The 22,360-nt window shown below is 45.6% G+C and overlaps 1 protein-coding gene across 4 annotated transcripts; it reads right to left on the bottom strand.

The window, feature by feature from the left end:
- Nucleotides 1–829: 829 nt before the first annotated feature.
- cep20 (centrosomal protein 20) lies at nucleotides 830–20,916 on the bottom strand. Of its 4 annotated transcripts, none has more exons than XM_038820544.1 (5): nucleotides 20,848–20,916; nucleotides 16,450–16,647; nucleotides 4,132–4,216; nucleotides 3,039–3,175; nucleotides 830–1,865 (listed from the first exon to the last, which is right to left on the bottom strand). In XM_038820544.1, the coding sequence occupies exons 1-5, from the start codon at nucleotides 20,873–20,875 to the stop codon at nucleotides 1,792–1,794; spliced, it is 522 nt and encodes a 173-aa protein (XP_038676472.1). In that variant the 5' UTR covers nucleotides 20,876–20,916; the 3' UTR covers nucleotides 830–1,791. The 4 variants fall into 4 exon arrangements, 3 of the variants coding, with proteins under 3 accessions (XP_038676472.1, XP_038676473.1, XP_038676474.1); XM_038820545.1 differs by having other exon boundaries at nucleotides 4,132–4,213; XR_005463548.1 differs by lacking the exon at nucleotides 4,132–4,216.
- Nucleotides 20,917–22,360: the final 1,444 nt, after the last annotated feature.

Below are 22,360 nucleotides of genomic sequence, written 5' to 3'. Positions count from 1 at the left end.
GGTCTCACCCCCACAACTCAAAGATGTGCAGTGTACGTGGGTTGGCCACACGAAATTGCCCCTTAATTGGAAATTGACATAGCATAATCCAAATCATTGCACAAGATAGAAAACAGCTTTTAACCCATTTTAATGGAGTTAAATAAGTTGAATAGTCATTTCAAAAGTAAAAGTTCGGTCAATGTCTTTGAACAGTAGCTTTGCACATAACTGAAATACTTTTGAAACACAGCACAAATTTCTTGAGTGCCGTTTACCATTACAGTGTCTGTAAGGATGTAAGAGGCAAATGTTAACCAGAGGGTAGGTCGAACAACATACTCTGCCAAAATGAACATCTAAGCAGCAGAATCGACACAAAGTTTGGCTGAAGCTTTGCAGCTTTATCCATTTGGAACCAGATATCCAATCTAATAAAAGCTGGCCAATGCTGTGCATTCTGCATTAGTGTTCCTAGATTTTGCTAGTAAACCACCTCAGCAGGAATTTGGATATATATTAAATATACTGAGCTTCATATGGCTAGAGTTCAGCGGACTACTATAAGTGCTATAGATCTGTGCCACATCACAAAATAAATGATACTCTTGTCCCAGAGACCAAGGAAACTTTAATCACTAATTGTTATACAAGACGCTCCATTAGGAGACGGATATCAGATTAACCTTTCATGCTTAATAGACATCTTCCACAAGAATCTGCATTTTATAGCATGTTAAATGTAGCCTTCAGGCCCGCTGATACCCAGATCTGCCCTTCTGTCAGCTATTGAATAGCGTAGAAAATCTGTTTGAAAAGGGAGTTAACATAAAGCAATATTGAAACAGCGTTGACAAAATCAAATTTATTATGTACAAAACATGGTACAATAAATATGGATATAAAAATATAACAAAAGACAAAAAATTTCAAATAATAGTTTCATTGTGTGTTGTGGAGTTGAAGGCATCAATGCATGTCCAACATGTTTAACAGTCCTAATGATATATGTGGGCTCACTGATGATAGCCCCAAAGGTTGGCCAGCTTTACAACAATAACCTCATTTAAAAAGACAAATAAAGATCTAAACATTGAGAAAAACAAGACTGCTGCTCCTGGATGCCAATATTTAATATTTAAATTCAGAAGATAACTTGGCCAATATCACCTGTTACTGTTACAACTAAATTGTATGTACAGTTTTTATTAGAGGAAAATAAACAGGAGCAAACTAATTGATGATAAAACAATGCAGCCTTAGACAACAGGAATGACAGGCATATCAAACATTTGGGTCAAGTATCATTTAATGCATCTGCTTGCAGTACGAGAGGTAGCAATACAAATGTTCATGCTGTTCCACAGCGCTCTGATGCCATTCTCGTTATCACTAATTAATTAACATTCAGAACTTCCAAATAAAGCTACATATGTCAATTTTCAGAAGAAAGAAAATTTGAGACGGTGGTGCAGTGGTTAGCGCTGCTGCCTCACGGCGCCGAGGACTCGGGTTCAATCCCGGCCCCGGGTCACTGTCCGTGTGGAGTTTGCACATTCTCCCCGTAACTGTGTGGGTCTTACCCCTACAACCCAAAGGTGTGCAGGGTAGGTGAATTGGCCATGCTAAATTGCGCCTTAATTGGAAAAAATAATTAGGTAATCTAAATTTATTTTTTAAAAAGAAATAAAATTTGAACAGGGAACAAGAGCCTCAAATTACTTTGTAGGGTGTTACTGGAACAGTTACCTTTCCAGCTAACCAAACCGCAAGGTGTTGCATAACATATGAGTAAAGGATAGTCAACTGTAATCAATGTCCACCTCTCAGAACAAAGTGATCTTCAAAGCTTCTTCCAGCTAATCGGCCAGATTCAGGCAAGTCATCTGAAAGCAAATAAAATCTACGCTTAACAACATTGAAAAAGGAACAACAATATAGTTAGGGACAGGAGTGACAAGATAAAACTAATAAGTCTTACAACACCAGGTTAAAGTCCAACAGGTTTGTTTCGAATCACTAGCTTTCAGAGCACTGCTCCTTCCTGAAATTTGTGCTGTGTTTCAAAAGTATTTCAGTTAGGTGTAAAGTTACTGTTCAAAGACATTGACAGTACTTTTACTTTTGAAATGACTATTCAACTTATTTAATGCCATTAAAATAGTTGAAAAGCTGTTTTCGATTTTGTGTAATGATTTGGATCATGCTATGTCAATTTCTTCATAGAATGTTTGTTTTTATTAAGGACATATTTTATATAAATTTAGAGTACCCAATTATTTTGTTTCCAATTAAGGGGCAATTTCACTTGAGGAAGGAGCAGTGCTCCGAAAGCTAGTGATTCGAAACAAACCTGTTGGACTTTAACCTGGTGTTGTTAGACTTCTTACTGTGATCACCCAAGTCCAACGCCGGCATCTCCACATCAAGATAAAAATAGTAATCAAAAAAGTGTTGCAGGTGTTGCAATTTTAAACTATGACAGATATAATTACTGATGGGCACTTTGAACCATAGAATTTACAGTGCAGGAGACCATTCGGCCCATCGAGTCTGCACCAGCCCTTGGAAAGAGCTCCTACCCAAGCCCACACCTCCACCCTATCCCTGTAAGCCAGCAACCCCACCTAACCTTTTTGAACACTAAGGGCAATTTATCATGGCCAATCTACCTAACCTGCACACCTTTGGACTGTGGGAGGAAACCGTAGCACCCGGAGTAAACCCACGCAGACACGGGGAGAACGTGCAGACTCCGCACAGTGACCCAATCCGGGAATCGAACCTGGGACCCTGGAGCTGTGAAGCAACTGTGCTAACCACTGTGCTGCCGTGTTGCCCATATTGCAACGCATTAATAAGAAACAGAAAATTGATTTGAGAAATACATTTTAGAACGGTTCTTTGGTTAAAAATATTCAAGTGTGTGTTTTTGTTGTATTATCTTAAATATATGTTCCAGAACAAAACGGGATCTTGCCGAGTTTCAGAATTAAGTCACATAGCATTGAAATTGTGCGCTACGCAACACATTTCCAGTTCATTTTCAAATTGTCTACCTGGGCTTCGTTTATCGTTTGGTTGCTTTAAGGTCATTTTCTTTATATTAGGCATAGTTGCACCTTTAATCAGAGATTTAACTCCATCTTCTTTGCTCTCATTTACAAAGTGAGCTAGGATTCCATACAGTAGAGGCCTTTAAGCAGAAAAATAAATAAACACAGGTCAAAATTTAGTTTAGTAGTGATTAACTACATTTGTAACATAACCACCTTTAAATTAGTGATTAAAACAATCAGACCGACTGTGCCACAATACAGATTTCAATGCAGTCAGATATAGCATTCATCACAAAATTGGCCCTCCGTATCTACAAAGTACTCTACCTTTCTGAAACATTTTGTATAAGCTTTCAGAAGTTTGAGCAGTATTTCAAGTCAACAAATCTTAGGGGATTGAATGGTTACTTGATGTCCTTTACCACGTAATGTTTCTGCATCCAGGTTAGTAGAGGAGATTGACAGGTTTTTGAACAGATTTATAGTTAACTCCTCTGGTCAATATTTTGAGAAAAGGTTCATTTAAATGTACACCTAATGCTGACATGTATTCATCTCATAATTACAGTTTATAAATTGCATCAATAAATTCCACGCAGCAAAATAAATTTATCAAGAAAATTATTGAAGTAACGTTTTTTGGGGGGGTGGGGGCACCTCACCAGTTTTATTTAATTAATTAATTTTTAAAATTTAGAGTACCCAATTCCTTTTTTCCAATTAAGGGGCAATTTAGCGAGGCCAATCCACCTAGCCTGCACATCTTTGGGTTGTGGGGGCAAAACCAACGCAAACACGGGGAGAATGTGCAAACTCCACACGGACAATGACCCAGAGCTGGGATCGAACCTGGGACCTCGGAGCCGTGAGGCTACAGGACTAACCCACTGCGCCACAGTGCTGCCCACTTCACCAGTTTTAAAGCATCCATTCATTCATCCCTTTGTTCAGATACTAACATTGAGATCACAGTAAAGAGTTATATGTTTAATAATATTTGGACACTGGTAGAAATTAAAACCAAAAACTAAAGCATACAACCCATTGTAAAAATGTTATTTTAGTAAAACAATAAAAATAAGGATTTGCTTACACAGTTTTTGTGCTTGAATCTTCAATTACATTCAGCTCGTTCACTAGAAACTGTCTGTCTAAGGGTATCTCAGGTTGGCCAGCTTCTGTGTGGAAAAGGTTACTGTGAAACCTCTGTAATGATCATATTTATTGCAATTGCTCCTCTAGACAGAAGCATAAGCTACTTTATGCAACTTTGAGCAAATACGGGTTCTGTATATGCTCTGTAATTGAAACCAATCTTATTTAAAACTTACTAAAATTGATTATAGCTAAAAAGCATTACACAGATGATGTAATTGGGTCATAATTTATTAATATTCTACAAAATGTTTTTCTTTTACAAGTTATGAGAGTGAAGAACTTTTTTTGCTGCAAACGTTACTTAAACCAATGGTGAAACTCAAATTTTAGACTGAGTCAAAGGCCACAGAATTAAAAAAGGCCCCAAAATGTTGGGGAGGATTGACCTGTGCATATTGCTTCTGATGCAGGCACCACAAAACTTGTGCAGTTTATGTCTTCTGGGCTTAAGTTGCATGAGGTTGTTGTCCTAAGGCTATCTGCAGTCAACCATGCTTATAGCTACTGGTGTAGCACTGGGTAGGAGCACTAGGACAGGCAAAGACACACAGAAGACAGACACCAAAAGAATGTACAAGAGCGATTAGTTGACTTTTGTATGGAATACTAGATTATTTGATTGATAAAGTTGTTTGGGATGTATGTTTTGTGGTGACTTTTATTTCAACATTGTGGCCACGGAATTCAAAAAGGCCCAAAAATGCTATAATATAGTCAGGATCAGAGGGAAGGCAAGGTGAAGGATCATTGCTGAATGGGGAATTGAGGTTGTATTCACTGGCCAGATAAGCCCAGCACACAGAGCACCTTTCGAGCCAGACTGTGTTAGATGCCTCCTCAGCTGCTCACCGTATACCTGGTGATAAGGGCACACCTTTATGACGAGAAGGTTCCGAAAGATACAGATGACAATATTCTGGAGAGTACTGCAGGGAAGCATAGTTTAAGCATCCTAATGGTCTGCTCGCTGTCATTTTGTGTGACAACATCGCTCTTGTTATACGCATACTGTGCACATGCGGGTTGTGTACCGAAGTCATGAGCCAGATGTTTGGTGGATTCCTCTTGTTGCCCATTAGTCATTGCCCATTAGAGCAGTTGATGTGGTGTATATGGATTTCAGTAAAGCGTTTGATAAGGTTCCCCACGGTCGTCTATTGCAGAAAATACGGAGGCTGGGGATTGAGGGTGATTTAGAGATGTGGATCAGAAATTGGCTAGTTGAAAGAAGACAGAGGGTGGTGGTTGATGGCAAATGTTCAGAATGGAGTTCAGTCACGAGTGGCGTACCACAAGGATCTGTTCTGGGGCCGTTGCTGTTTGTCATTTTTATAAATGACCTAGAGGAGGGCACAGAAGGTTGGGTGAGTAAATTTGCAGATGACACTAAAGTCGGTGGAGTTGTAGACAGTGTGGAAGGATGTTGCAGGTTACAGAGGGACATAGATAAGCTGCAGAGCTGGGCTGAGAGGTGGCAAATGGAGTTTAATGTGGAGAAGTGTGAGGTGATTCACTTTGGAAAGAATAACAGGAATGCGGAATATTTGGCTAATGGTAAAATTCTTAGCAGTGTGGATGAGCAGAGGGATCTCGGTGTCCATGTACATAGATCCCTGAAAGTTGCCACCCAGGTTGATAGGGTTGTGAAGAAGGCCTATGGTGTGTTGGCCTTTATTGGTAGAGGGATTGAGTTCCGGAGCCATGAGGTCATGTTGCAGCTGTACAAAACTCTGGTACGGCCGCATTTGGAATATTGTGTACAGTTCTGGTCGCCTCATTATAGGAAGGACGTGGAAGCTTTGGAACGGGTGCAGAGGAGATTTACCAGGATGTTGCCTGGTATGGAGGGAAAATCTTATGAGGAAAGGCTGATGGACTTGAGGTTGTTTTCGTTAGAGAGAAGAAGGTTAAGAGGTGACTTAATAGAGGCATACAAGATGATCAGAAGGTTAGATAGGGTGGACAGTGAGAGCCTTCTCCCGCGGATGGAGGTGGCTAGCACGAGGGGACATAGCCTTAAATTGAGGGGTAATAGATATAGGACAGACGTCAGAGGTAGGTTTTTTACGCAAAGAGTGGTGAGGCCGTGGAATGCTCTACCTGCAACAGTAGTGAACTCGCCAACATTGAGGGCATTTAAAAGTTTATTGGATAAGCATATGGATGATAATGGCATAGTGTAGGTTAGATGGCCTTTAGTTTTTGACTTCCCATGTCGGTGCAACATCGTGGGCCAAAGGGCCTGTACTGCGCTGTATCGTTCTATGTTCATCCTCTGGTTTCTCGTGATGCCTCAAATCCTCATGATGCAGCAGACGGATGCATAAAAAAGGTGCGATTGCTAGCAGGATAATGGGGACTGATCTGCATGATGCTAAGCATGGCCACACATCAGTTGAACATTGTGGGAGCGAACAGTTTACAGTTCTGATACATCTCTGAATTTGCAGTTGGCAGTGGCAAAGCGACTTGTGTAAAGTCAATGTCTCCTTGCAGCATGAGGAAGCCACATGTTCACTCCACCTGCTTTTCTCTACAGAGAATGGAATGTACACTCTTCACTACATAGAGCGCCAGTGACCTCTGTTATACAATGCTGAATGACAAACTGCAAGCTGTTGGAGATGCCACTTGCTCTAGTCTGGAAGAAACCAACATGAAGTTCAAGGCCACAGTCATCTTTACAGATACTGGCAACGTCACACATCATGCTGAGGCTGCAGGTCTGCCTGGAAAGGTGTCATGATTTCTGTGGGCACCTCCATGGTAAAACAGAGATGCAACATTCACTGTTCCTCAATGAGGTGGAGATGAGAGAATTGCTCCCTGAAGTCCCTGGGTAGATAAGGTCCATTCTCTTGTGGAGACCCCTTCTTTTTCCAAACAGCTCATCTTCATCAACTCATTTTTTCAGTCATTCTGCAATGGGGATAGATTCTAAAGACCCCATGACTGGGCAGTGGTGAGAGCAGACCCAAGATCTTCACCATGTGTCACATCACGTTCTGTAGACTTCAACAACTTTAAAGAGCAGTACAAAACTCTAAACACATCTAAATCACCATTTATTTATTACTTATTTAACAGATAGTTGAAATCAATCAGCAAATAATCTGAAAGTGCTTGATAAACTTCAGTAGTGTTCAGGGGAAATCCCTCCTGGTGCTTAATGCATGTTCAGCTGTGGGAGTTCAAGAGGAGGTTATGGTTGGGGCATTCGGGTCAGAAATGGCACAGCTAAGGATCAAACGGGGTTCGTGAAAGGTAGGCAGCTGGCGGCCAATCTGAGGAGATTGCTCAATGTGATAATGATGCCCCCGGCGGGTAGAGAGGTGGAGGTAGCGGTGGCAATGGACGCCGAGAAGGCCTTTGACCGGGTGGAGTGGGACTATCTATGGGAGGTGCTCGGACGGTTTGGGTTCGGGGAGGGATTGGTGGATTGGATCAAATTATTATATCAGGCCCCGAGGGCCAGCGTCAGGACCAACAGAGAAGTGTCGGAGTACTTTAGGTTGTACCGAGGGACCAGGCAGGGCTGCCCGCTCTCCCCGCTGCTGTTTGCGCTGGCCATAGAGCCGCTGGCGATTGCGCTGAGAGCCGCAGAGGGTTGGAAGGGGATGGTGAGGGGCGGGGTTGAACACAGGGTTTCTCTTTATGCAGACGACCTGCTCCTGTACGTGTCGGACCCAGTGGCCGGGATGGGAACTATACTGGGAATGCTGAGGGAGTTCGGCCAGTTCTCAGGATACAAATTAAATACGGTCAAGAGTGAAATGTTTGTGGTCCAGGCAAGGGGCCAGGAGAACAGATTGAGAGGGCTACCGTTTAGGCTAGTTGAGGAAAATTTCCGGTATTTGGGAATCCAGGTGGCACGAGACTGGGGCAGGCTGCATAAGTTAAATTTGGCCAGGGTGGTGGAGCAAATGAAGGGAGAGTTTCGGAGATGGGATGCACTCCCGCTGTCGCTGGCAGGGAGGGTGCAGACTGTAAAGATGACAATCCTCCCTCGATTTTTGTTTATTTTTCAGTGCCTCCCGATCTTTATCCCACAGTCCTTCTTCAAAAGAGTTAACGGGCAGATCATGAGCTTTGTCTGGGCGGGAAAGTTTCCGCGGGTGAAGAAGGCGATGTTGGAGAGGAACCGCAGCGAGGGAGGGCTGGCTTCCTCTAGTCTGGTCAATTATTACTGGGCGGCCAACATCGCTATGATAAGGAAGTGGATGGTGGGTACGGGGTCTATTTGGGAGCGGGTGGAGGCGGCTTCGTGCAGGGGCTCCAGTTTGGAAGCCCTGGTCACGGCTCCTCTACCGCTGCCGCCGGCCAAGTACACCACCAGCCCGGTAGTGGTGGCGACCCTGCGGATATGGGGCCAGTGGAGGAGGCATGTGGGGGAGATGGCGTCTGTCTGGGCGCCAATCTGCGACAACCATCGGTTTGCCCCCGGCAGTATGGATGGGGGGTTCTGAATATGGGGGCGAGCAGGGGCGGGAAGGGTGGGTGATATGTTCCTGGAAGGGAGCTTCTCGAGTTTGAGGAGCTTGGAGGAGAAATTTGGGTTGGTAAGGGGAAATGATTTTAGATACTTACAGTTGCGGGACTTTGTTCGTAGACAGGTCCCATCTTTCCCGCGCCTCCTGCCAATGGGGATCCTCGACAGAATAGTCTCTAGGAGGGAAGAAGGGGAGGGCAGAGTCTCGGGTATATATAAGGTGCTCATGAGGGAGGAAGGGTCCCAGACAGAGGAACTGAAACTTAAATGGGAGGAGGAGATAGGCGGGGAAATGGAGGATGGGCTGTGGGCAGAGGCCCTGAGTAGAGTAAACTCGACCGCGACATGTGCTAGGCTCGGGCTGATCCAATTTAAGGTCGTTCACCGGGCCCATATGATGGTGGCTCGGATGAGCAAATTTTTCGGGATAGAGGACAAATGCGCTAGGTGCGCGGGAGGACCAGCGAACCATGTTCACATGTTTTGGGCATGCCCTGAGCTGAGGGGGTACTGGGAGGGATTTGCGGGGGTCATGTCCCAGGTGCTAAAAACAAGGGTGGTGATGTGTCCAGTGGTGGCTTGCGGACATGTCGAGTTTCCTGGGGATGGAAAAAATTAAGTTCGCCATGAGGGGATCTGTGCAGGGGTTCACCCGGAGGTGGCAACCATTTATTGACTTCTTTGCGGGAGAGTGAGCGTCAGCAGGGGGGTGGGGGGGAAGGGGGTGGGGGGAGGGGGGGGGGGTAGAGTAGAGTAGGAGGGAAAATATGGCGGGTAGTACCGGTGGGAGGGGAGCGGGCTTGTGCAATATGTTACGATGGAAGTATTGAAAGTACGTGGATGTTTGCACATTTTTGCCTTTTTTGCTTCCTTTCTGATGATGTCTGTAACTGTTTATAAAGCCAAAAACTACCTCAATAAAATTGTTTATTAAAAAAAAAGAAATGGCACAGCTAGAGTCATGTCAGGATCTGTTTAATCTGCATAAATGCAGCACATGCTCCCAGCGCCTTCACTAATTTGAATTGGATTGGATTGGATTTGTTTATTGTCACGTGTACCGAGGTACAGTGAAAAGTATTTTTCTGCGAGCAGCTCAACAGATCATTAAGTACATGGGAAGAAAAGGGAATAAAAGAAAATACATAATAGGGCAACACAAGATATACAATGTAACTACATAAGCACTGGCATCGAATGAAGCATACAGGGTGTAGTGTTAATGAGGTCAGTCCGTAAGAGGGTCATTTAAGAGTCTGGTGACAGTGGGGAAGAAGCTGTTTTTGAGTCTGTTCGTGCGTGTTCTCAGACTTCTGTATCTCCTGCCCGATGGAAGAAGTTGGAAGAGTGAGTAAGCCGGGTGGGAGGGATCTTTGATTATGCTGCCCGCTTTCCCCAGGCAGCGAGAGGTGTAGATGGATGGGAGGCAGGTTCGTGTGATGGGCTGGGCAGTATTCACGACTCTCTGAAGTTTCTTGCTGTCTTGGGCAGAGCAGTTGCCATACCAGGCTGTGATGCAGCCCGATAGGATGCTTTCTATGGTGCATCTGTAAAAGTTGGTAAGGGTTAATGTGGACATGCTGAATTTCCTTAGTTTCCTGAGGAAGTATAGGCGCTGTTGTGCTTTCTTGGTGGTAGCGTCGACATGGGTGGACCAGGACAGATTTTTGGAGATGTGCACCCCTAGGAATTTGAAACTGCTAACCATCTCCACCTCGGCCCCGTTGATGCTGACATGGGTGTGTACAGTACTTTGCTTCCTGAAGTCAATGACCAGCTCTTTAGTTTTGCTGGCATTGAGGGAGATTGTTGTCGCTACACCACTCCACTCGGTTCTCTATCTCCCTCCTGTATTCTGACTCGTCGTTATTCGAGATCCGGCCCACTATGGTCGTATCGTCAGCAAACTTGTAGATGGAGTTGGAACCAAGTTTTGCCACACAGTCGTGTGTGTACAGGGAGTAGAGTAGGGGGCTAAGTACGCAGCCTTGCGGGGCCCCGGTATTGAGGACTATTGTGGAGGAGGTGTTGTTGTTCATTCTTACTGACTGTGGTCTGTTGGTCAGAAAATCGAGGATCCACTGCTCAGCCAGCACATGTGTAGATATCATCTGGATCTGAAATGGCACCTATCGTGCCAAAAGTACTACACAACAAAATTTTGCAGCAAAAAATTAGGTGCAAGTGACATTTAAGAAGGGAAGAAAAGGGCAAAAAACATTCTTGAAGTGGTAACCCGACCACCAAACTGCAGTGGGAATAGCATTACACAGGAAATCAGAGATGCATGTGTTAAAGGATCATCTGTGATTATGGATGACTTTAATTTGCATATAGACTGGGGGAGTCAAATAGGTACAATAGAGTACAAATAGGTACAATAGTGGAAGGATTTCTGGAGTGGATGGTTTTATGGACCAATACGTTGAGGAACCAAGAAGGAACAGGCCATCTTGGACTGGGTGCTGTGCAATAAGAAAGGATCAGTTGGCAATCTAGGTGTGAGAGAACCCTTGAGGATGGGTGACCGTAATATGAGAATTCTTTACCAAGGTGGATAGTGAGGTACTTGATTCTGTGCCCAGGGTCCTGAACCTCAATAAAGCTAATTATGATGGTATGAGGCAAGAGCTGGCTATGCTGGACTGGGAAACATTATTGAAAGAAAGGACAGTGGACAGGCATTACGGAATGAATAGATAAACTCCAAAAGTTGCTTGGCGCAAGAGTAGAAAGGGAACTGTGGCCAAACCATGGCTTACAAGGGAAATTAGCAATAGTATTAGATTCAAAGAAGAAACATACAAATTAGCAAGAAAAAGAAATAGAACAGTTTAAAATTCAACAAAGGCAGGCCAAGGGATTGATTAAGAAGGGGAAAATAAAATATGAAAGTAAGCTAGCGGGGGAACATAAAAACTGACTAAATGTTTCTCTAGGTATGTAAACAGAAGAAAATTGATAAAAACGAATGTAGGCCCTTTACAGTCAGAAACAGAGGAATTCTTAACAGGGAACAAAGAAATGGACGGAGGAACTAAATTCATATTTTGTCTCTGTATTCACAAAGGAAGACATGAATAATGTCTTGAATAATACAGGGGCTGGTTTAGCTCAGTGGGCTAGACAGCTGGTTTGTGATGCCGAACAAGGCCAGCAGCGCGGCTTCAATTCCTGTACCAGCTGAGAATTCTGAATTCTCCCTCTGGGTACCCGAACAGGCGCCGGAATGTGGCGACTAGGGGCTTTTCACAGTAACTTCGTTGCAGTGTCAATGTAAGCCTACTTGTGTCAATAAAGATTATTTATTTATGTATTAGAAGTTCTGAAAAACACAAGTTTGAGAGAGAAGCTGAAGGAAATTAGTATTAAAGAAATAGTTTTGGGGAAATTAAAGGGATTGAAGGAGAATAGATCTCCAGGGCCTGATAATCTTCATCCCAGAGTATTTAAGGATGTGGTTTATTTAGACTTTCAGAGATCTTTCAACAGGGTCTCACAGAGCAGATTACTATGTAAAGTTAAAATGAATGGTATTACGGGTAGTATCTGGAGATGGATAGAAATCTGGTTAGCAGGCAGAAGCAAAGAGTTTGGAATATTTGGGTCTTTATCTGATTGGCAGACAGTGACTAGTGGGGTACCGCATGTGCGAGGACCCAACTGTTCATATTATATATTAATGATTTTGATGAGGGAACTAAATGTATTCTCTCCAGATTTGCAGATGATACAAAGTTGGGTGGGAGGATGAGCTGTGAGGAGGGTGCAGAGATCCTTTAGCAGGATTTGGACAGGCTGAGTGAGTGGGCATGTGCAGTAAAACGTGGATAAATGGGAGGTTATCTGCTTCGGTCGCAAAAATAGGAAGGCAGATTATTATTTTAATGGGTGTAAATTGAGAGAGGTGGATACTCAGCGAGACCTTGGTGTCGTTGTGCACCAGTCGCTAAAACTAAGCGTGCAAAGCCAGCGACTGGGAGAAGACGGCTAGCGAGGATTCTGGTGGTAAACGTCCCAGCGATGAGAGTAAGGGGATCCCTTGGTAGTTCCCACAGTCTGCTTTGCCTCCTTTATTTAACGACGGTGGCGATGATGTCATCCCTGAGGCCAGCAGGAATTTCCTCTCTGTCCCGATTTTCAGCAGCAGCTGATGGAGATGATGGGTAATCTCTTCTCCTCCAGGTTTGATAATCTCCACAAGTATCACGCCCACTCCAATGGCTTTGCCATTCGTCATGTGTTTAATGGTGGCTTCGACTTCGTCCATGATTGGTGGGGTCTCTCGAAGGTTCTGTCCTTGCTCTGCACTGGCTTGAGGCCTAGGGTATTGGGTCCATATATTGCCTTGGTGGCACTGAAGAAGTCCCGGGTGCCATGCTCGTCAGTGAGGAGTTGCAGCTCCTTAGCTTTCTCAGCCCACCATTGGCTCTTGCTTTCCCTAGTTCTTCCTTGTACCTCCGCCGTGCTAATTGATGAACTATCCTCTTTGTCTTTCTCGTTGTGTCGTTTTGCCAGGTGCGGAGAGCTTTCCTCTTCTTGTCGTTGAGGTCTTAGATGGTGTTGCCATCGCACCAGTCTTGGTGTTTCCAGGTTTTGCAGCCAATGGTTTCTTCATAGCTTGAGATGATGACTGTCTTCAGTTCTTTCCAGTTTTCCTCCACTCCATTAGAATGGACACTTTGGAGAAGACATTGTTGGATGTTCACCAGCATGCTTGTCTCTTGGAGGTGCTCAACATTGTTCTTTTTTTGAGCTGTTTCTTCATCTGCCGCTGTTTCTCGTGGGAGTTTGATGAAGTTGAATGAACCAGTTAGATTTCTTGTATATAGGTTAAAAACAAACAGCTCCACTTTTATCACCAGGTTTAAAAGGAAAAAAAGATCAATTTAAATTTACAAACTACCATGATGGGATTTTTTAGTTATATTGGATTGTGGAGGTTTTTGGATTACTAATTAGTGCAGTGTTACAATCCCAGTCAATGTTATAACTGGACGGGGATTCCAGAATGGAACCTTACTCAAATGACCTTAACTTTTACTTTTTTAAAATTAAATGTGGAGGAACAGAGTCACAGGACATCTAATTAGTTTTAGCAACAAGAAAAAACATTTAAACATGAAAAGTTGGATTGTTATACAATACTCCCTTACTTCCCCCTTAGCTTGACAAATACACACAGACTTAAAGATTAGCATGGGTTACAAAGTGGCTGGTTTAGCATAGGGCTAAAGAGCTGGCTTTTAAAGTACACCAAGGCAGGCCAGTAGAATAGTTCAATTCCCGTACCAGCCTCCCCGAACAGGCGCCGGAATGTGGCGACTAGAGACTTTTCACAGTAACTTCATTTTAAGCCTACTTGTGACAATAAACGATTTTCATTTCATTTCAAGTACTTCTTAAACTTCAATGGCCTCATTAACACACAAAGTCTCTTTTAAACACACAAAATGACTGTGGTCAAAAACGCACTCCGCTCTAAATCCAAGTTAGTAGTTTTCTCCTCAGAACCTCCCCGGCTAATTGTCGCACGAGAGTATTCTGAACAATAACTTGGTATCTGTTCACTTAACACCAGTTGTCTTAAACATTCTTTCTGTCCCAATCCCCTGGTTATCTGAACTGTAATTTGTTCTTTATGAAGCCTGCCACTTTGCAGCTCCCATCCTTTCCAGTCTTTCTTCTGGCAGAGTTGAGATGTGTTCACTCCCCAAGATCCTCTATGCAACTGTTCTCAAATTACCTAAACTAAAACTTAAGCTTTTGACCTCACAAGGACCTCCAGTTGCTAAGCAATGGCCATGTTTATTCTTCATATCATAGTCCTCTCTAAGTACAACAAAAACAGTGGGAGCTTAACCAACCCACACACATACAAACACATCTGTCCGGTATTAACCTAACTGTAGATTTTACCCTTCCAGGCACAGAAACATTAAATTAAACACACCTGAAACTATACCTTATTTCTAACGTTTACCAACACAAATATAAATCCCTTAAAACTACCTTTGTTTTCTCATCAGCAGAAACATAACCATTATGTTATATACATCCTAACAAGGGGCAGCACGGTGGCACAGTGGTTAGCAATGCTGCATCACAGCGCCGAGGACCCGGGTTCAATCCCGGGTCACTGTCGGTGTGGGTTTTGCACATTCTCACCATGTCTACATGGGTACCAGCCCCACAACCAAAGATGTGCAGGGTAGGTGGCTTGGCCACGCTAAATTACCCCTTAATTGGGGAAGAGAAATAACTGGGTACTCTAAATGTATTTATTTTTAAAACTTATATATATCCGAACATAAGCACTAACTACAGTATCCCAGTTATTAGTTTTAACTTTAATACTGTAATTTCATGGAAGTGAAACCAAAACCTGATCATAATAGACATAACCTCATACTGGAAACAAGCACCAGAGTCCTTAAACAGTGACCTTCAAGATATCACAGTAATATTTTCCAGTTGTGCACTGAAAGGCTCCTAAGAAGTTTGGTATAAGCAAAACAAAGGCAGCATTCACAGCATAAATAAATCATCTTATTTATAATATATATTTTTTAAATTTGTTCATGGGATGTGGGCATCGCTGGCTGGGCCAGCATTTATTGCCCACCCCGAAAGGTATGCAAGAGTCAATCACATTGCTGTGGATCTGGAGTCACATGTAGGCTTGACCAGGTAAGGATGACAGATTTCCATCCCTAAACAACATTAGTGAACCAGATGGGGTTTTCTTAACGGCAATAATTTCATAGTCATAGCAGCCAGATGGCCGACTCCTGCTCCTAGTTCTTATGTTCCTAGTTCTTATAGTCACCTTTTAGACTTTTGATTCCAGATTTTTATTGATTTCAAATTTCAGCATCTGCCATGGCGGGATTTGAACCTGGGGCCCCAGAGTATGACTTTGGGTCTTCGGATTACTAAATCCAGCGATAATACCACTACACCATTGCCTCCCCATATATTTTTTGTTTGACGATGCTAACTCATGTTAGAATGCAGTTCCATAGCTACTGGCATCTTTGCAGCATTTCACCCAAGTGAACATTTTCCATATGTGAAATAAGAGGAATAGTCACAGTTGCGTTGCAACCTATTCTCACCAGTTCAGCTATTTGGTCTGCATTTTCCCTCCCTAAACCAGCAATATTAACTGCAGTGAACCCGCTGCTGACTTCTAAATTAGCACAGGTCAGGAATCAAATATAGGCATGGTTCTAACTCCACCAAATGAGGCACTGGAACTGGTCAATTTTCCCATGTAGCGTTCTTTCCAATATTGCAAGAATATTTGGATCTTCCATACGCACATTGTATTTTAGGTAAATAAATGCCCAATTTTTTTTTAACGGCATATTCTATATGCTGAGTAACTACTGGGCACTTGGCAGATGAAAGGACTGGGATGTTGGGATTTGATTTTACTTGTGAGCTCAAAATTAAATATCCTCCATCACCCAATCATGGCTAAAAATATATTACATGCATTTTACATAATGAAGTTTATAGCGGCAACAAATAGAATGTACAATGCCAATTAAATTTTACTAATGTGGTGCCCGAGAATGATATGAATTGTTTTAAACTGAAGCGTTTTGAGCTGAAAACTTGATTGATTGAATCAACTTAAATGTACAGCTTACTACAAACTCTGAGCCTGAGAGAGTGCCGGTAAACATTCAGTAAAAAGTAATCTTCTCAGGCCAAATATGTTTTGTGCTTCTATTGTTTAATACTGGCTGTACATACCTGCTGTCAGCACTGATGCAGCGTACTTATATTTATTAAACTCAAGATATTCACGGATAAGTTCATTAATAAGGAGATTTTCATGGGAGAGTGGTGGCCGTGGTTCACTCTGATCGTCAAGGGCACTAAAAACCTCTGCTCGAATTCGGGCTTTCAGTTGGCCAAGCACTCCTCTCTTTTCCAAGGTCTCTTTCAGAACTATAAACCAAAAGAGAATCTTTTTTTAAAAATTGACTTTCTGAATGCTTGCAGATGCATCAGGTAATACAATTAATGGACTAGGTGCACTTACATGATACATCAAGAAAATAGTAGCTTTGAACAGAATGATTTAAAACACACCTTCTGTCTTCCTCAAAATAACGACAGCAACTGACAGACTTAATTAACCTTTTAATTTCTGATTAATAGCATTATTCTTATAAAACACACAAATATATCTGCTTTCACGTGATAGGAGCAAGCTTGGAGGGCCTGTTCCTGTGCTGTATTGTTCATTGACATTGAATGACAAAATACATTATACAGTGACAAACAACCTGCATAACCTGAATGCCACTTTGCCAGAACTGGCCAAGCAGGTACCGCAGGGGTCGGTGCTAGAACCTCAGCTATTCACAATATATATTAATGATTTAGATGAAGGAATAAAATGTAATATCTCCAAATTTGCAGATGACACCAAGTCCAAATTGGGTGGGAGGGTGAGCTGTGAGGAGAATACAGAGATCCTTCAGGGTGATTTGGACAAGTTGAGTGAGTGGGTAAATGAATGGCAGATGTGGTATAATTTGGATAATGCGAGGTTATCCACTTTGGTAGCAAAAATGAGAAGGCAGACTAATATCTGAATGCCTATAAGTTACGAGAGGGGAATGTGCAACGAAGCCTGGATGTCCTTGTACATCAGTCACTAAAGGTAAGCATGCAGGCAAATGGTATGTTGGCCTTCCTTGCGAGCAGATTAGAGTACAGAAGTAGGGATGACTTGCTGCAATTATACAGGGCGTAGATGAGGCTACACCTGGAATATCGTGCAATTTTGGTCTCCCTATCTGAGGAGGGATATTCTTGTTCTAAAGGGAGTGCAGCACTGGTTTACGATTGATTCCTGGGACGGCAGGACTAACGTATGAGGAGAGCAATATTTAGAAAACAGTTAGGCAAGACATATAGTTATTGTATATCTCAATGAGCCATGGTTCATTATACAAATGTTGTAGCTGCCATTTAAAATTGATACCAAATTTTCAAATAGTGAATAAACTGCACTAAACTATGCTGCACTACTCAATAGTTCGGGGAAAATCAGGCTCTGTTGGGAGGTCAGGATAGAATACACTGGTACCTAGTCTTTATACACTCAAACATTTATTGAAAGAGTTATAGGTGGGGCAGCATGGTGGCGCAATGGGTTAGTACTGTGGCCTCACGGCGCCGAGGTCCCAGGTTCGATTCCGGCTCTGGGTCACTGTCCGTGTGGAGTTTGCACATTCTCCCTGTGTTTGCGTGGGTTTTGCCCCCACAACCCAAAAGATGTGCTGGCTAGGTGGATTGGCCACGCTAAATTGCCCCTTAATTGGAAAAAAATTAATTGGGTACTCTAAATTTATTTTTAAAAATGAAAGAGTTATAGGTTGCATATTGTGCACCTCCAATTAACAAATCTGCTCAGACTACTTAACCACCTCAGTACAAATATGCAGCTAGATACAGGAATACTGAGAATGGGTGCAAGTTAAGACACATAATGGACATAGAAATGGTTCCGGCTATTTCCTAAATGTTCAAACCATCAGATGGTAATGGGCAAAGGGATACTGTGTGGGCGGCATTACCAGACTATTCCGCAAAAACCTGGGCAAGCAAGAATACCCCCCCCCCCCCCCCCCCCTCTCCCTCCCCAAGGCTTTGTTGAAGCTTCAGCTGGACTATTGTATATTTTTGGTTTCCTTTTCCACAAGAATGGCATTTTGACCTGAAGTAGTCACTGGTAAGAGCAGCATGCATGATCCCTGGCCTAATTGCACTGCATGAACTCACCAAGATTCCTTAGACAGCACCTTCCAAACCCACCACCCTCTACCACCTAGAAGGACAAGAGCAGCAGATATCTGGGAACCCCACTACCTGGAGGTTCCCCTCCAAGTCACTCACTTGGAAATACATTGCCCTTCACTCACTGTCGCTGGGTCAAAATCCTGGAACTCCCTTCCCAACAGCACTGCGAGTATACCTGCACCTCAGAGACTGCAGCGGTCAAGAAGAAAACTCACCACCGCTTTCTGAAGGGCAACTAGGGACAGACAATAAATGCTGGCCTAACCAATGACGCCTAGATCATTACATCCCATAAACGTTTTTAAATTAATTTGAGCTAGGAAGAGTGTGTGTGTGTCTTGGGTTCAGATTTGTTGGAGAGGGATTTGAATCGGGACTTTAAATTGAAGGGCTCTGATAACCCAAAATTTTCAATGACAGATTAACTCCATCTCACCCACAATGTTTGGAAGGCACACCTCATTTTCCCAATAATAAGTAGTTAAATCAAGAAAACTGAACAGGGTATTTTACAAAAAAGAATTCCATGAATTTTGGAATTATGAAATCATACAGAAATGTAACATACAGCAGACCAACTGACAGAAAGAGAATTAATGTAAAGATTGAAATTTCAGATGCATTGTCCTTTAACAGAATGATGGGACTGGACAAAATGTGTAAGAAGCCAGAATAATGACAAAAAAATACAGATGACTGTAAAGTGTTGCATTTCGGCATTTGGTGTGGAAGCAAAAGCTGAAAGTGACTAATGTTTTTGGGGACTCTTCACTAACTTGCCATCCAATGTAGGGCAACAGTCAACCAAACCAATAGATGTTTCATTGACAAAGAGTCATCCAGACTCGTAACATTAGCTCCCTTCTCTCTCTCCTCAGATGCTGTCAGACCTGCTGCGATTGTCCTGTATTTTCTGTTTTTGTTTCAGATTTCAGCATCCACAATCATTTGCTTTTCCCTCTTTGAAGACACCAACTGAAGCATAGAATCCCTACCCTACACTGTAGAAGGCCATTTGGCCCACCGGGTCTGCACCGAACCTCTGAAAGAGGACCCCACATAGGCCCACTCCCCTGCCCTATCTCCGTAACCGTACCTAACCTGCACATCCATTGACACTAAGAGGCAATTTAGCATGGCCAATTCACTTAACCTACACTTATTTGGACTGTGGGAGGAAACTGGAGCACCCAAGGGGAAACCACGCAGACAGTGACCTGAGGCCAGAATTGAAACCGGGTACCTGGCACCGTGAGGTTGCATTTCCTGACCATTTTTCTGTTATTTCCAAGTGACTGGACATGACCGCAATCTTGCACAAGTGAAACCAATGACCTCTTCCTTCTATTGCCAGCAGCGCGGGTTCAATTCCTCCCTCCCCAAACAGGCGCCGGAATGTGGCGACTAGGGGCTTTTCACAGGAACTTCATTGCAGTGTTTATGTAAGCCGACTTGTGACAATAATAGATTATTAATTTGAATAAATGAGCAGCGCTGGGAGGGAGGGGGTGCAGCGCTGGGAGGGAGGGGGTGCAGCGCTGGGAGGGAGGGGGTGCAGCGCTGGGAGGGAGGGGGTGCAGCGCTGGGAGGGAGGGGGTGCAGCGCTGGGAGGGAGGGGGTGCAGCGCTGGGAGGGAGGGGGTGCAGCGCTGGGAGGGAGGGGGTGCAGCGCTGGGAGGGAGGGGGTGCAGCGCTGGGAGGGAGGGGGTGCAGCGCTGGGAGGGAGGGGGTGCAGCGCTGGGAGGGAGGGGGTGCAGCGCTGGGAGGGAGGGGGTGCAGCGCTGGGAGGGAGGGGGTGCAGCGCTGGGAGGGAGGGGGTGCAGCGCTGGGAGGGAGGGGGTGCAGCGCTGGGAGGGAGGGGGTGCTGCACTGTCAGAAGTGCCGTCCTTCCCGTTGGGGGATGCCAGGGGCCCCATGGCGCGGAGCGGGGGTTACCCAACATTACCCCTTCAATCAGGGTCATCACCATCACACTGCTGTTTGTGGGATCTTGCTGTGCACACACTGGCTGCCGCCTTTCCTGCTCTGTCACAGTCACCCTGTTTCAGAAAAGCGCCTCCTTGGCCGATGGGACTACGCTGCCCGGCCAGCGGCGGCCGCATCCGGCAAATTGCGGCATTTTAAAAAAGGCGCCACACAAATGCAAGTCTTTCCCACTTTCGTTGCGCGCGCTCCCCTCCCCCACCAACCGAGCCGCCCGCCCGCCCGCCCGCCCGGGAACCTGCAGCAGCTCCGCCCGCAGAGCCTGCGGGGAGAGGCCGGGGGTGGCGGGGAGAGGCCGGGAGAGGCCGGGGGAGGGGGGTGAGGAGCCGGGACTGAGGGGGCCGCGGGCACCTACCGCCCTTCAGCTCGCTAACGGTCGCCATTGCCGCCCGGCGGCCACGTGACTGCGCCCCACACACCCGGATGTGCGGCTGCTGCCATGGAAACGGCGGCACCACCTGGCCGGGCCCAAAGCGCTCAGACAGCCTGCTGGCAATCTCCTCAAACCCCTGTCAAACCGCTCAAACCCCTGTCAAACCGCTCAAAACCCTGTCAAACCGCTCAAACCCCTGTCAAACCGCTCAAAACCCTGTCAAACCCCTCAAACCCCTGTCAAACCGCTCAAACCCCTGTCAAACCGCTCAAAACCCTGTCAAACCCCTCAAAACCCTGTCAAACCGCTCAAAACCCTGTCAAACCGCTCAAACCCCTGTCAAACCGCTCAAAACCCTGTCAAACCGCTCAAACCCCTGTCAAACCGCTCAAACCCCTGTCAAACCGCTCAAAACCCTGTCAAACCGCTCAAACCCCTGTCAAACCGCTCAAACCCCTGTCAAACCCCTCAAACCCCTGTCAAACCCCTCAAACCCCTGTCAAACCGCTCAAAACCCTGTCAAACCGCTCAAAACTCTCTCAAACCGGAATTAGCTGGAGCCCTGGGGGAGGAGGGGAGTTTACAGTCACCATTTAGGGTTGACCACCCTCCTCAGTGAGGGGTACCACAGTGAGGAGGCACGGTGCCACAGTGAGGAGGCACGGTGCCACAGTGAGGGGGGCACGGTGCCACAGTGAGGGGGGCACGGTGCCACAGTGAGGGGCAGCATGGCAGCACAGTGAGGGGGCACGGTACCACAGTGAGGAGGCACGGTGCCACAGTGAGGGGGGCACGGTGCCACAGTGAGGGGCAGCATGGCAGCACAGTGAGGGGGCACGGTACCACAGTGAGGAGGCACGGTGCCACAGTGAGGGGGGCACGGTGCCACAGTGAGGGGGGCACGGTGCCACAGTGAGGGGCAGCATGGCAGCACAGTGAGGGGGCACGGTGCCACAGTGAGGGGGGCACGGTGCCACAGTGAGGGGGGCACGGTGCCACAGTGAGGGGGGCACGGTGCCACAGTGAGGGGGCACGGTGCCACAGTGAGGAGGCACGGTGCCACAGTGAGGGGGGCACGGTGCCACAGTGAGGGGGGCACGGTGCCACAGTGAGGGGGGCACGGTGCCACAGTGAGGGGGGCACGGTGCCACAGTGAGGGGGGCACGGTGCCACAGTGAGGGGCAGCATGGCAGCACAGTGAGGGGGCACGGTACCACAGTGAGGAGGCACGGTGCCACAGTGAGGGGGGCACGGTGCCACAGTGAGGGGGGCACGGTGCCACAGTGAGGGGGGCACGGTGCCACAGTGAGGGGGGCACGGTACCACAGTGAGGGGGGCACGGTGCCACAGTGAGGGGGGCACGGTGCCACAGTGAGGGGGGCACGGTGCCACAGTGAGGGGGCACGGTGCCACAGTGAGGGGGCACGGTGCCACAGTGAGGAGGCACGGTGCCACAGTGAGGGGGCACGGTGCCACACTGAGGGGGCACGGTGCC

The sequence above is a fragment of the Scyliorhinus canicula genome, chromosome 15 (assembly GCF_902713615.1).
Source record: "Scyliorhinus canicula chromosome 15, sScyCan1.1, whole genome shotgun sequence".
Taxonomy (NCBI): Eukaryota; Metazoa; Chordata; class Chondrichthyes; order Carcharhiniformes; family Scyliorhinidae; genus Scyliorhinus; species Scyliorhinus canicula.
The sequence above is the reverse complement of the archived record's forward strand: the minus strand, read 5'-3'. Positions and strand labels throughout refer to the sequence as shown.

What these genes read in the sequence shown, in the direction of transcription:
- cep20 (XM_038820544.1), bottom strand. Translation starts at nt 20,875, where the DNA reads ATGGCGACCGTTAGCGAGCTGAAGGGCG. An exon ending in CGTTAGCGAGCTGAAGGGCG is followed by an intron (nt 16,648 to 20,847) that starts GTAGGTGCCCGC and finishes TTTGGTTTATAG; the next exon opens with TTCTGAAAGAGACCTTGGAA. An exon ending in GATTCAAGCACAAAAACTGT is followed by an intron (nt 3,176 to 4,131) that starts GTAAGCAAATCC and finishes TTCTGCTTAAAG; the next exon opens with GCCTCTACTGTATGGAATCC.